The 15,847-nt window shown below is 36.5% G+C and overlaps 1 protein-coding gene across 1 annotated transcript in view; it reads left to right on the top strand.

Moving 5' to 3' along the window:
- The window catches only part of LOC149841089 (DNA-3-methyladenine glycosylase (MAG)), a 29,831-nt gene extending 15,598 nt beyond the window's left edge, over positions 1–14,233 (top strand). Inside the window, exons 4-6 of the mRNA XM_090004651.1 lie at positions 11,965–12,035; positions 13,895–13,952; positions 14,031–14,233. Coding sequence (XP_089860777.1) covers positions 11,965–12,035; positions 13,895–13,952; positions 14,031–14,194 — 293 coding nt within the window. The 3' untranslated portion in view covers positions 14,195–14,233. The remainder of the gene's footprint in view (positions 1–11,964; positions 12,036–13,894; positions 13,953–14,030) is intronic.
- Positions 14,234–15,847: the final 1,614 nt, after the last annotated feature.

Here is a 15,847-nt window from a genome sequence, read left to right as displayed (position 1 = left end):
AAAGACTTTGGAGGAAGACATTTGCAAATTTCAATGGCATTCAGACTGAAGCCTCTTGAAGCCTTGAGATTCTTCCTCTTGCATTCTTCAATCTTTTCGTTCCCCCACGCAAAGTTTAAGGAGGGGTGTTAAAATGTATCATTCAATCTTTGTAATCTTATATATATTTTATATATATAAAGAATGATACATATATGGTATATATGCATATGTATCTTCCTAATTATATATATAAAATATATATTTCTCTATTATTAGGCATAGCGGTAGTTTAGTCATTTCCCCTTTTTACGCATATTCCATTTGGAATATGTTTGTAATTTTATTTTTATTTTTCTTTTGTTATTTTTTCCTTTTTGTGGTTTGCGCCACCTAGGGAGGCTCCCCAAAGAGTCATTGGGGAGCCCCCAACGGTCACAAATGTGACCGTTGGGGGCTCTCAACGACTCCTTTGGGAGCCCCCTATGTGGCTCCTCTCTTGTTATAAATAGGGGTCTCCCCCTTGTAATTTATTCACTCCTTTGGAGGAGCCTTTGCTCCATGTAATGGGTGTTACACCCTTCCTCTTTTCAATAATATCAACTTATGCCTTATAGGCATTTTTGCCCCTTTGTGGGTTTATGTGTTAGCACATTATGTGCTTGTGTTTTCCCCTTTAGTGGGTATATTCGCACTTCATGTGCATGTGTATTGGTTCATTATTGAACCTAATATATTCAAAGCCGTTTCCTTACAAGGAGTATCGCGCTTCCGAAGCGAGTTTTCGGGAAGCGAGCTTCCCACCTACCTAAGAAGCTTCTGGTAACTCTAGTGTCAATACCATCCCTAAAATGCAAAGCTATGTCACACATGAGACACAACTTTTGACATTACTACCCATGCATGTCTATATAAATACAACAAAATCGACTATTTGTACATGAGTTTCTTCTCATATCTCCCTGGTTTTCTACCTAAATTCAAATCAATTTTTTTGCATCGGATTATTAAAAGTTTAGCTTCTAATTTGCAATAAAGAGACATTTCTTTTAGCGGTTTAAGAAGTTATAAGCAAGACATTGCCAAAGTATTCCAGCGTATTATAACACTTATAAAAAGTCATGCAAGCCCAAGGAAATACAACAAGTAGGGTTGGCTCATTGAATCCCTAAGGTAGACATCAAAACCCCTCACACTATTGAGGGGAACATGTATCATGCCTCGAGTTGGATCCCCTATTGGAAAGTGTGATCCCTATACTTCTATTTTTGCAAATTTTCAACAAGTTATGATAATGAGCTGTATTATCATCTATTATATGTGGAACATTATTGTATTCTCAAATAGTATGACATTTTCAAAAGATTCTACATGAATAGTTTCAAAGATTGTATTTGTTTCAAGATTAAGAAGCTTATGCGTTTTACCATTTAGAGAATATCTCATAAATACACATGTAATAAATTTTGGTTTTAACTTGGGTCCTAAATTATTAATAATTATTGCTTCAGCAAGACAACCCCATACTTTAAAATAACTACGTTTAAGCCTTTTGTTTTTCCATAACTCATAAGGTGTAGTGTGTGCTCTTGAATGTGAAACTCTATTCAATATATAACATGCAATAAATAAAGCTTCCCTTCACAAATCAAAAGGAGCACTCAAATTAAGTGTTAAAGCATTCACTATTTTCATTAATGTCCTATTGCCAAAGAATGTTTCTATCGCCTGTGGAATGGAAATCAAGCAAAGCCACAAGGACTGACATGAAATTGTTGTTGAAAATTCACAAAAATACTATAAGGGTCACACTTTTCAACAGAAGATTTGGCTTGAGACACACATTCGCTTCTTTAAGATAGTGAATGTCTCCCCACAATGGTGCAAGGGGTTTTGATGTCTACCTTAGGGATTTAACGAGTCATCCCTACGACACTTTCTTGGGCTTGCGCGGCCTTTTAGAAGTGTTATAATACGCTGAAATAATTTGATAATTCCTTATGACAACTTCTCATGTCACTAAAAGCGAAACCTCTTTACTGCATATTAGAGACTAAACTTTCAGCAATCTGATGCAAATAATGCATTTGAAAGTGGTTAAGAAACTAGGGAGATATGAGAGAAAGAAGGTAGGAAAAATAGAACTCATGTACAAATAGTCCATTTTGTTATCTTTATATAGACATGCATGGGCAATAATATCAAATGGTATGTCTCATATGAGATATCCCTTTGCATTCTATAGATGAGTGTTAACACCCATTTATGATGAATGTCATACCTTTTCATCCACATGGATGATGAAGGGACACCTACCATGCCAACTGTTGGGTATTTCTTATCTTTGAATTTGACACATGTCAATATATTATTTGACTTTTAATTTTTAAAGTCAAAATTTTAAGCGCCACATTGTGAAGAGGCATCACATAGATCATACTTGCCTTTTTAAGGTTAGATTACCACTATGTCCTCCTTGTGAAGATGTACTAAGGATGAATAAGTTGACTCTACACCCATGACAAAGTTCATAGTCATAAGACTTGGACAACTATGATCCTCAATGACAATATATCACAAATGGACAAAAAAAAGAGATTTTGTAAATAACTTTTAGAAATTACATTTAACCTCAGATCAATATTTAAACAACTCATATATGATTTTATAAATTATTATGAAATTAATTTTACAACACATACAAGATTCCCTTTTTAGTCCTCTTCATTGGTTAAATTCTAGGAAGAAGTTCCAGGATTGTTTTAAGATCTTGTTTGTCTTATGAAAGTGATGCAGTCCAGTCATACTGTGAGAAGAGTTTAGGGCACATTCTGCTTTGTGTGTTGCCATGGTGCCAAGCTTGAGATCGTAATTGATGCAGTTCTAGGAAGATTAATGTTTTTGTGTATGCAAGTCATATCGTCTTTGTGCAAAGTATGTTACCTGTATCGAAGGTGCTGCAATGCATAGTAATTTTAATGGGGAAAAGCTCAGTAGAAGTAAAAGATGAAATTGTATTTATCTTGATAGACTACTCACGATAACATCAGAGAAGCATCTTATTTGTATCTTACTAAAGTTGTGTCATGTTTCCCATGTTGATCCGAGTTGTGTCCTGCAGATGTTTATTCAATATTCTGGCGTGTAGTTTTGTTAAAAAAAAAAGAGAAGTAGAAGCAGCCTTGACAGCTGATCGCTGCCATGTGCAATTTAATAAAAAACTTTCAACAAAAAATATTTCTTTATTAATTTCTAAAATGTCTTTGAATTTTGTATAGCTGGAGCCATGAAATGATGAAGATATAATATTTGGGTTCAAAGCTCAAACCTAGTGATTGTCATTGTAACATCCCTAAAAGATCCAACCTTTTAAATTTTTTTTCAAAACTCAAAATTTCGAGAAAATTTAAAAATTTTCATTTGTTATAAAGTTTTACATGACTCCCAAAAATAATGTGTCAACGAGTTCATATAGGGCCATGTTCCAACCATTCCAAATAGTGGACAACCCACTTGAGCACAAGCGCGAGCGTATATTAGCTTCCCAATAGTAGATACAGTATCAAACCATCCATAGACATAACTCGATTGAGGTCATTAATCTAAGAAAATCACATATAAAAATGCGGAAGACAAAATTTATTTAAGGGTTAAGATCAGAGTTACCGGAAGCACCCTTGGGAGTGGGGAAGCGTGAAACATCGTGCTTCTAAAACGTGCTGAGAAGTGCACCAAAAAAATAAGAATCTCGCTTTCTTCTTTTTTTCATTTTTTTTGTATTTTTAATTTTTTTTTATTTTTTTTTCTCTTTTTTCTCTTTCCCCTCGCTTCCTAGGTCACTTCTGGTTTGCTTCCTAGGTCGGTTCTGAGACGATTCCTGATTCACTTCTAAGTCGTCCCACGCTTTCCGCTTCCTAAAATTTTGAAAGTGCTTCGCTTCCCGTTTTCGCTTCCCGCTCCTGCATCCTCGACTGACAACTCTAGTTAAGATAGTTGAAGAGTTATGTAAAAATTGAGATTTTGCAATCATATCTTAATCTTTGCATAAAGGAAAGGACAACATCCATGAATCACTCATTCTAAAATATTTACAAGTCATTGAAATAGAAAATGATCAAGAACAAAAGTGTTTACAAGTTTGAAAAGGAATCAAGTCTGGATCCCCAAGAGATCGTATCCGCAACTTGTCTTTCAGTATTGACGAACTCAGGCTCAATCTCTTTTTCTTCAACTTTCTGTCTCACAAAGTATTGGTCAATCTCAATGTGCTTAGCACGACTGTGATGTACTGGATTGAATGACATGTTTATAGCACTTTGGTTGTCACATAGCAAGATAGTGTGGGAGATCTTTTCTCCTACTTCAGTTAGTAGATGTTTGATCCATGTGGCTTCGGCAGTAGCAGCAGCCATAGATCTATATTCAGCCTTAGTACTTGATCTAGCGATAGCCTTTTGTTTTCTACTGCTCCAAGAGACTAAATTTCTTTCAATGAAGGCACAATATCCTGATGTAGATCTTCGTTCGTCAGGGTCTCCTGCCCAGTCTGCATCACAATATACAGTGAGTCTGTGCTCATCTTTGCCATATGGCTGTGGTGAGTATATCAATCCCTCCCCAATAGTCCCTTTCAGATATCTAAGGATCCTCTTGACGGCCTCCATATGTCCAGTACGTGGCGCATGCATAAATTGCGACACTTGATTGACTAAATAAACAATATCAAGTCTAGTGAATGTGAGATACTGTAACATTCCTATTATGCTTCGATACCTGGTGGGGTCATCACACAGATCTCCATCATGAGCGCTAAGTTTTTGATGAAGCACACTCGGGGTTTCTAGATGTTTGCAGTCTTTCATGCCTGCCTTGCTGAGAACATCTACGGTGTACTTGTGCTGAGTAAGTGTCAAGCCATGAGCCTGATTATCAACTTCTACACCAAGAAAATAGCGCAGAGCTCCAAGATCTTTCATTTTGAACTTCTGACCTAGTAAGTCTTTTACTTCTTGGACGTGGGCCGCAGAGTTTCCTGTGATAACAATATCATCGACATAAATTAATAACAGAGTGGTCACAGTCTGACTTCTGAAAATAAACAATGAGTGGTCCAGCATAGAACGTGAAAATTCATGTTTCTGAATCTCTAGTGAGAAGCTATCAAACCAAGAGCGAGATGCTTGCTTCAGACCATAGATAGCTCTTTTTAACCTGCACACATGAGTTTTATAATTTTGTTCTTGATATCCAGGGAGTTGCTCCATGTACACTTCCTCCTTCAAGTCCCCATGCACGAAAATATTTTTTACATCAAGCTGACTCAACTTCCATCCATGTTCAACAGCCAGAGAAATAATAATTTGAATTGTTCTCATTCTTACAACCGGACTAAAAGTCTCATCATAGTCTTGCCCTGCTTCTTGAGTGAATTCTTTTGCCACGAGCCTTGCCTTGTATCGTTCAATGGTTCCATCTGGCTTGTACTTTATCTTGTAGACCCATTTACATCCGACAACATTTTTGTCAGGTGATTTGGGAACAACTTCCTAGGTTCCACATTCATGCAAGGCTTGCATTTTATCATTCATGGCTTCTACCCACTTGGTAGAAGTGGCTGCCTGGTAGTACATAGTGGGCTCATCTTCCTTATTGAGAGCAGTTAAAAATAGTTGAAGATCCAAGGAGAAGTTGTTATAGCTAACCCACCTGTCAATGGGATGTCGTATGCGGCTTGATTTTTTGACCTCAAGAGTGTGAGAAGGAGTCAGATGGCTGACTGAGACATGATCTGAGTGACTTGATGTTGTCGGTCTCTGTCTAGAATAGACAATGCCTTTGTATCTGCCCGGTACTTTCTCTGAATTATGTGGCCCCGATGTCTCAGTGTTCTCAGACATCTCTTCTTCTTGCTACACGCAATCTGATGAACATGCTTCATTGGAACCAACAAAAAGTTCTGAACTCAACCAAGGATAGTAAACTTCAGTTGGTATATTCGTTGCATCAGCTCTGTCATCAAAATTTTGTTCATCAAAGAAAACATTTCTTGAGATTCTGATACGTTTGTTGGTGGGATCATAACACCTATATCCTTTGTAGTCATCTGTGTATCCCACAAATCTACATTTCTGGGCCTTGTCCTGAAACTTGTTTTTCAGGGACCAATCAATATGCACATAGCAAACACATCCAAAAACACGCAAATCATGATAATTAGGATGAGCTCCAAAGAGACAGTGATAAGGAGACTTATTTTCCAGAACGACCATGGGCAATCTATTTATCACATGCACGGCATAATGAAAAGCTTTTGTCCATAGGTTGATAGGAAGATTGTTGTCATGAAGCATACTCATGGCACTTTCAATGATATGTCTATGTTTTCGTTCAGCAATCCCATTTTGTTGAGGAGTGTGAGGGCAGGACACCCTTCTTCCTATTCCGTTATTTCGAAGAAAAGAAATAAAATCACAGGATGAGAATTCCCCACCTCCATCACATTGAAAAAATTGAATGGACTCAGAAAATTGATTTTTGACCAAGGAAAGGAAATTTTGAAACAAAGAGAAGACTTCTGACTTATTTTTTATGAAATATATCCAAGTGTATCGAGAATAACTATCAACAAAGATTAGATAATATCTGCTTCCAGACCCAGAGACAATTGGGGCGGGTCCCCACACATCAAAACAAATAATCTCAAAAGGTTTTGAAGCTCTCTTATTAATGGAATGGAAAGACAATACATGACTCTTGCTTGAAAGACAACTAGAACATTTATGACTACTCTCATCCCCATTAAGACTTTCTTTTGGAATGAGATTATTAGAAGCAAGTTTCTCAATAAAATGACTCCCACAATGTCCTAACCGACTATGCCATAAGAATGACTTATTACATTCAGAGATACTAAAAACACTGGCAGAAGAGGATGAACACGACTCTAATGAAGGCGTCGAAATCAGGTGAGCAGGGCGAACATCATGACATGAAGCTTCTTAAAGACATACATGTTGCCTCGTCTCTTTCCTTCAGCGAATATTTCCCTCGTGTGTAGGTCCTTGACCTGCACAGAGAAGGGAGTGAATTCAACTGAAGCATTATTATCATTAATAAGTTTGGAGACAGAGACAATATTTTCTTAATGTCAGAAGTATGAAGAACGTCAGGAAGAGTAAGAGTGGAATGTGACATGGGAATGACAGTCTTTCCAACATGAGAAACAGGATGGTGGGATCTGTCTCCAGTGACAATCTTACTTTTTCCGAAATAAGGAATAGGGTTAGAAATTTTACCTGCATCGCTGGTTACATGAGTTGCTGCCCCTGAATCGACAAACCATGTGCCTTCATCACTCTGCTTCAATTTTAACTCTGACAAGGCAGATATGAGCAAATCTTTAATCTCTCCACTGTCTCTGGTATTTGTGAACTTTCTTTTGGTTTCTGTCTGTGGACCCTTTCCTTTATTCTCTAAATTATGCCAACAATTCGCCTTGATATGCCCCTTCTTGTTACAAAGTAAGCAAGTAGGAATGGATCTTGGTCCCTGCGCATGAACTAACATGTTTGGAGTGGGAAGCAAACCATGCCCTCCGTGTCCACTTCGCCCTTGTCCTCCTTGTCCCCGTCCTCTATCATAAGTCACTCCTATGGTCAAAACTTCTTGAGTATTTGGATGATTATGAGTTTCTTCAGAGAATCCCTTCAGAGTCATTTCATACTGGATCAATTTGGCTCGTAGCTCATTGAAGGTAGGAAGAACCAGAAGACACAATAGTGATGTAACTATCATATTGTAGTCAGATCCCAATCCACTCAGAGTTTGTTGCATCATGTCATTATCACTAACAGCACACCCTATAACTGCAAGTTGGTCTGTGATGATCTTTATCTTGTTCAAATATTCCATGATGGTCATAGAATCTTTCTTTAGCAACTGAAATTCCCTTTTTAGAAAAACCACTCTTGCTTGAGAAACCTGCGAATACGTCTGAACCAGTCGTTCCCAGAGTTGTAGTGTTGTACAATTGTCAGGAATGACAACAAAGACCTCTTGAGACAGAGTAGAGGTGATGTGTGCAACAACTGATTGATCTTTCCTTTCCCAATTGAGAAATTCAACATTTTTGACATACACGATTGAACTCACCCTTTGGTCATCTTTTTCTTCTCTCGGGATAAATTCTGGTGGGACTGAAGTGGTTCCATCCAGGTGACCTAAGATGCCTTGACTCCTTATGAAAGGAATAATTTGTCTCTTCCAAATCAAGAAATTTGAGGTGTTTAACTTTTCATAAACAAGCTGGTTGAAAAAACTTGAAGAAAGGTTTGATTGAGAGTGATAAGAATCCATTGAGAATGAGAATCAACAGGAGTATCCACGAAAAATTCTAACTTTTTTTTTTTGGAACAGAGGGTCGTAAATTGTCAGAATCGGAGGATGCAGAAACTGATGTTCAACTTATGAAAACTGCTATTCAACGACGTGCGAAAAACATCTTCACACGTTAAATATATTTGCAGAAATAAGAACCAGGAAGGGAACTATACAGTAAACATATATTTGAATGTGCAAGTACGAGGAGAAGGTTGGACACAGGAAGATCGAACAGACAAGCAATAAAGAAATGTCAAACAGGCAATATCAATAAAATGAAATAGGATCGTGATTGGTCTGGTGTTTCACGTGAGTCGATTTCAGCGATTCATGTGAAACACAACCACTCCTTTTACAGTCTGGGTTCATGTGAACATGATTCACGTGAGCCTCAGATCCAAGAGAGAAACAGACCCACTTGAGGTGTGGGTGCACAGAATAATTCAGGAAAGAGAAGAAGAATGAGGGAAGAAAAAGAGAAATGAAGAAGAGTAGATAAGGGGAGAAGCGAAAAAAAAAACCCTCAAAATTCCGATTGGATGTCAGAACTCCTGTTTAGAAGAGATGAGGGCTTCAAATTGGGTTGTTGATGGGTTCAACTGAAGAAGATGAAGAGGACTCGTTGAAGGATCTCGACCTTTGATGGTTCAGCTGAAGGAGATGAATGGGACTTGCTGAAGGAAGAAAAGATGAAGACGTGCTAAACTCCGATTGTCGCACCTGACAGAAACTTTTTCCGGCCCTTAGACAGATCTCTGCTCTGATACCATGTTAGAATTCCATCTTGGTACCTGTATTGAGAAAACGAGAGAGAGAGACGAAGAAAAGATTACAAGAGGGGGGCTGCGGCTATCACGATTTCTCTCATCAGAGAAATCGTAACCTAATGGTTATATTAATACACTTAAAGATTACATTATGGGTCGGGTCGGGTCTGGTGTAATATCTGAACCCGGATACAAATAAGAATACAAGCTTATACATGAATGAACTCGGGTCTGGTACAGGATCCAGACCCGAAACACTGTTCACCTTTTTCAGAGAGCCCCTCCGAGTGCGCAGTAACCCGTCTTTCGCTCTAATCTTCTTGTATGATATTTGTAATGTGGTAGGGCATTAACAATGTTCTCGTAGGAAGCCCAAAATCGAACTTGAAGAATACAAATCAAGTTTGTAATAGTACAACCAAAGTGTGGTTTCCATTATTTATAAAATGAGGTTCAAGAGAATCCACATCAACATTCATTCATTCATTCACGTCTATAACATTCATTCATTCATTCACATTCATGACATACATTCACATAAATGAATAATAATTAAGCAATTCAAATATAATTGCATAAAGTAATATGTTAAATCCCATTGATCATGTCCAACATAGCACTCTCCCGCTGACGAAGAGTGATACAGGTTTGCACGCACAACAAGGTGGTGCTGAAAAGTATTTTCGCACAAAAATCAACATGAATTTGAGATCGGGTAGGGGAAATTTACTCAAAAAATGGCCCAAACAATAAGGGCTGAGATGGTTGACTATGCTAGGTGTCTTCTACAGTCTGCACACATTCTTAGACACCTTCAACGTTGTTGCACGGTTCTCGAGGCACCCAATTCGCAATAAGAACCCAATTTCCTTGGAAAATTGATTGAAAATCGAAGAAATGAAAGAGGAAAGGGATGACGTGAATGGGGATGGTATTGTTGAACATAGAACAAAGCATAAATTAGTTGGGCATGGTCCCCAATGCTGGGTATGTGCACAAAATTCAAGAAATCCATTTTAGAGAGATAGACTAGTAGGGAAAATGCTCAAAAAGAGGGAATTGATGGCTAAGATGATGGAGGAGGAGGAATACATACCTTTACATGTCAAAGGGCTTTGGGTGGTACAAATCTGCTGGGACACGGTTCCCATGGCTGAAAATGGGCATAAATCCCAAGAAAAGCCTCTTTAGGGAAAACGGCTAGGAGAAAATCCTATAAAAGAGAAGAAAAAGAGGAAGAAAAAGAGGAAGAAGAAGGAGATGGGGAAGAATCAACTCACTTATGCATCGATGGGGTTGTGGATGGCACAAATCCCAAGAAGAAAAGCTGGGCACATTTTCCAATACAGCCGGCTAGGGTAGAAGAAGAAGATGGGTTTTCTTTCAAAACCCAAAAGAGAGAGTGAGAGAAATGAGGGTGTCGACCTCTAGGGAAGGAAAATAAAAGTGGAAAAGCGGTTGGGGTGCCCTAGTGAACCCCACGTGACCACTTATTAACCCCCCTTGTGCGCCTATTCAAACCAGGTCCAAATCGGATGCGCTTCGGATCCATTTTGACACAAAACCCTAAATCGGGTTGTGTTGAAATAAATACAAAAAAAATAAAACCAAAAATCCTGTATCTTACATATATTATTTCTAGATTAAAAATAGAATAATTTAATTTTCTTTCATTATTAAAATCCCATAAAAACCTAATTTTGGATCGACCCAATTGGGTCCAATCCAAACCCATATGGACTTTGGGTCCATACTAAAAGTCTACTTCTTTTCCAAATTTAAATCTCACATTTTTCTAAAAAAAATAAGTATTCTAACTCTAAATAGTCCATTGTTTAGTACTTCTAAATTAATAAAAGTTATTTGATTAAAATATTTTACTTAATTTATTTATGACCAAAATACCCTTTTGATCAAAATCCTTTTGCAGGCTTCCTATATACATCTTGTTCAACTCAAAACACTTTGAAAACACCTTGATGAGTCATAACTCACTAAAGTATAAAGTTTTAATTATAAATTAAATATTTTTAATAGTGAATTGTCTGAAATGATTCTAAAAATACCAATTATTAAACATGTAAAATAACAGTGAATGAAATTTAAAAGCTAGAAACACATTTATAACTCAAGGATAAAATGTTTTTCTTTATTTATTTATAATCCTCAAAATTTACAGGTTTTACAGTCACTGCTTGTGAATTTTTCTTCTCTCAATTTAAACAAATTAATTCCATCTTTATGTGTAGTGCATTAATAATCAGCACAAATATGTTGAGCAAGTCATTGGCATTTTCAGTCGACCTCTCTGTCATTGTAGTTTGTTGCAATGTGTTTTTTAAGATGGGAAATTTCAAATTCCCATCAAGTTATAGAAGAAAAGTATGTCAAATGATGTTTTATATCTGACAATATCAATAACTATTTGATCTTTCCTGATCAAACATGAACATTTTAATGGGTAAAAAGATAAGGTCTTATATGCATGTGAAGCCGTTTCCTTCCTTTCATTTGGCATTCTACATTTGATCACCCTTTAGCTGCATTTTTATAGTGGCCATTATTTTTCATACACATACTCTTTCAGGTCCCACTAAAGAGTCTAATGTTTGTTATTAGTGGATTTTGTCATGGGATATATACAAGTACGCTTCCTTATAACCAATTTTTGTGCTTGTTTATGACAAATTGAAACCTGCTTCCAGGTAAATATGCTTTACTCATCATACCTATATGAAAGTTTGCATTTTGTTTGTGCTAAATAATACCAAAACATTTGGGTCTTGGAGCACTTCTTACCTAATTTATCTTAGGCTTTGTGCTTCATGGACAATTTCAGGTTTGGAGACCATACAAAGTCGTCGTGGTCAAAGGACAGAGAAACCCATCCTCCTTACTGGGCCTGGGAAGGTGAACTTATTATTTCATATACATTGGCTTCATTTACAATGTTTTCTCCTAAGTCCTATTGTATTTTCATGCCATTTATTTCTTAAGTTTTATTCTGAGTTTATGTGATTGTTGTTATACAAGTAATTTAAACATTGTCTTCATGTATATAGTGTAAATTTAATTTCCAAATGTGATAACCCTTGATGAATTTTCCGCATACTTGTAGGCTTAAAAAGTTTGAAAGGTTCAAAGCTCATTCAGTATGATCTAGATAGTGAAGTTGATCTTATTTTAACTATTGCTTTAATTTGAAGTTTTAAAAATGTGGAAAATTTTGGCATATTTTCCTATAAGCCAGATTAAGATTATAATTGATACTAACCATTTTTTAAAATCCTAGCTTTTGCATCTCCTTTTTATTGAAGGAAGGCAAATTAATTTACCCTATTCTCTTGTTGACTTGTTATATATATTTATGGGGATTGTATTTGGTCATGTCGCCATTACCTACGAACATCCCTATTTTTTATTTTTTTCATTTTTTTGTTGTTTTTCATGAAACTAACCTTACAGATGTGATATACATGTTTCACTTAGTGGGAATCGACTCTTGAATCGCTCGATTATGACACATAGGCAACATTTTATAAGGCTTCAAAAATTGATGGCCTACAATGTGAGATACTTTCCTGGTAATAAAATCATATTTTTCATTGAAAAACATGATTCAAAAGCCGGTTCCCACTGTTTTGAACATGTTGAAGCCATCCATGAGGTCAGATTGGATCAAAACAACCCGCACATGGGAGATCTAGAGGCGTTTGTACGTAATGCTGCCGTTACCAAATGTTATCCCATCTCTCTCTCTCTCTCTCTATGTATATATATATATATATATATATATATATATATATATATATATATATATATATATATATATATATATATATATATATATATATATATATATATATATATTATGGTGCTCCAGGGGAACCCTCACCTAGTAGAAGTTACAAATTTCTTGAGTTTTTTTTGTTGACCAGACCTTATAAATATGGTTACATATATTTTTTAGTAGAAAACAAGTTTTGGATCATGTGATTGTGAGATGTACGTTTTTTAAGATCTTCAAAAATTAACGACCCACAGTGTACCAAACTATGATGAGTACATCTTTGAGGTTTGATTGAGAAGATGCAATCCCCTTTTTTTACATTTAACCATAAAATCAAGAGGTAAAAAAGAAAAAAAAAGTTCTGATACTTACCCTGTGGGTTTCAAACAAAAGTGTTTTATGTCTCATCTCCAGGACTTGTCATCATGTAAGGATGTAAAGTATTCAGATTCTATTCGGTGTGAGCATCACTTAATCCTGCATAATCGAATGACATAATTCAGATTTTGCTTTAGTATTGGATAAGGAGAGACTCTACCCTATCTGGATTGCATTAGCTTGTATTCAATTTCAGTCAAACCCACATTCTTTTTCAATTGCTGATGTGAATACCAAAAACGAGATTCAACAGTTTAGCTATTGGATATGGATTGAGCTTACGGAACCCTGTTAAATGGTTACCAGTTTTTGATATCTGAACCAAACTTGATTCCTTGACATCCCAAGCAATGAGTTTTAACTTTATAAAATATTATGTTTTATGCAATTTTAATTTTGATAATCAATTAAAATGAATATTTTCTATGAAAGACTCGTACTTCAAAGAGGAAAGGATGTAAAAAGAGAAATGGAGGCTGGGATGCAATATGATAAACTTCTGCCTTTGTTCATTGGGTTCTTTTTTTTTTTACTGCTATAAGATTCTTTAGTGCTGCTTCATTGGTGGTGTGGCTGCCTACTTCATATTCTTTTTATACAGGTTGGTCAGGCACTAGGGCTTTCAACGACGTGGTCAAATCATCCTCTCTGTGTTCCTGGTATGTTTCATTTGAATTGCAAGGTTCAGAATGAAATTTTGTGCTACTTTTTATTTTTAAATGTTTGGAATACTCCAGGTGGTTTGGAAATTCATGATGGGCCTGAGCCAGAGAAGATGTTGGTGGGTCCACGTGTTGGTATTGAATATGCATCTCCTGAGCATGTAAATGCATTATGGAGGTTTGCTATTGCTGGTACTCCATGGATAAGCGCTCCTAGAAACACCCTTAGATCACCTTGATGATGTAGCAAGTTACTGTGTTTACAGACAAAAGCAAAAGCAGCAAGAGTGAAAAGATTAAAGCTACTTGCTTTGGAAGAAAAAACATGTATTTATTCTGCAGTTGATGAAAGAAGTACGGAAGGCCTTCCTGCATAAGTTATTTGAGTGGAATCCTTTTTTTTTACTTTGTGATACCAAACGGGAAGCAAAAGTAGTGATGCAATCCAGAAGCCGTGTGATCATGATATTTTTGGATATACTGTGATGCAGGAAAATGATCCACTGTTATGGTCACTTTTTGGAATATTTTGAGATGCGTTTTGTCCCTAAGCAGGTTTTGTTAGTACAAATTGTGTTTTGTTGTTATTCTTACTATTTCCATGTTAAAAAAAATGGTTTATTTGTAGAGTAGCTTGTAGCATCTTTTTTTTGCATTGAACATTTGTGTAATTTACTCGTGTTTTGCATTTAAGAAATTGTCCATCTTTCTGAGATAGTGTGAATTCAAGATTCCTTCGAAAAATCCTTTACCATTTATCTTGATGGAAATAGGCTTAATAGTCATATGTTCTTTAGTTTGCTGAATATTCAAAATACTTGCATTTACAAAAAAACCTTGCAATTTAGAAGTTGCTCTTCTAAGAGATATGAACCAGACAAGAAAAAGCTCTGTTATTCTAGATGGTGATCTGTAAGTCTAGAGATGTCCCTGTTCCAGCAAGAGAACCAAAACAATCACAGTGTGCTGTTTCCTATGGTTCTCTTTCTCCACGTCCATGTGTTACTATTTACACAGATACTCCACTTCCTGAGCTACAAACAACTGTAATTGATTTTCAGTCCATGGTGGCTGTTCATTAATAGTAGTCAATCCTACTTAGTATCGGTGGCACTTCTTTAGATAATTCAGTATTAGAGCTTTTTGTAAGTTTGAGATGTTTACATGCTTAATCTTCTTGTCACGTTCTTTATGAGCTCATCTTTTGGAGATCTCTCCACTGTGTCCACTTTCATCTCTGTAAGCCTTTATCATCTTAGCCAATCATTTGTTATGCATGTGGTACTTTTCCATAGGGAAATGAAAACCGACAAAATGAGCACCAGTGCTACATGAAACATGCTATTGGATTTTTGTTTTTTTAAAATTTCAACCCCATAGATGTGTTCAGCATGATTAATTTCTTAAAACACTTGATCTTGATGCATTAGGATGGTTGGAAAATTTCTTTTTCACCCATTTAACCTTACATTTCCTTCAAAGCTTTCCTGATCAATCATTATTATGAGACGGCCCTAAAAGAAATCCAACGTCCTTGAGCGTGGAAGAAAAGATTGATCAAACATTTGATCTATGAAAAGGATCAATAACTGGAGACCCAACTTATAGCAAAACATAAGCAGATCGAAGATATCTCCACAAATCTCGATCAAGGTGTAACCATGTTTGCTAAAAAACCAAGCTATCGATATGGTTGCCGCTACACAGCTTAAGGGGTGATGCTAAGCGCAAAAGTGCAGTCTTTTGTTTTTTGCTTTTTTGGCTAGGCCAAGGGGAAAACCCCAATCACTGACCGTGCAGGCGTCCTGTTGGTAAAACCCTTGAGGTCCTCCCTGTCAACCGGATAGTACACGAAGCTTTGATCTTGCATCAAGAGACACTTGTGGGTTTAG

Source organism: Nuphar pumila, chromosome 4, assembly GCF_984573655.1.
Source record: "Nuphar pumila chromosome 4, dmNupPumi1.hap1.1, whole genome shotgun sequence".
NCBI lineage: Eukaryota > Viridiplantae > Streptophyta > Magnoliopsida > Nymphaeales > Nymphaeaceae > Nuphar > Nuphar pumila.
The sequence above is the reverse complement of the archived record's forward strand: the minus strand, read 5'-3'. Positions and strand labels throughout refer to the sequence as shown.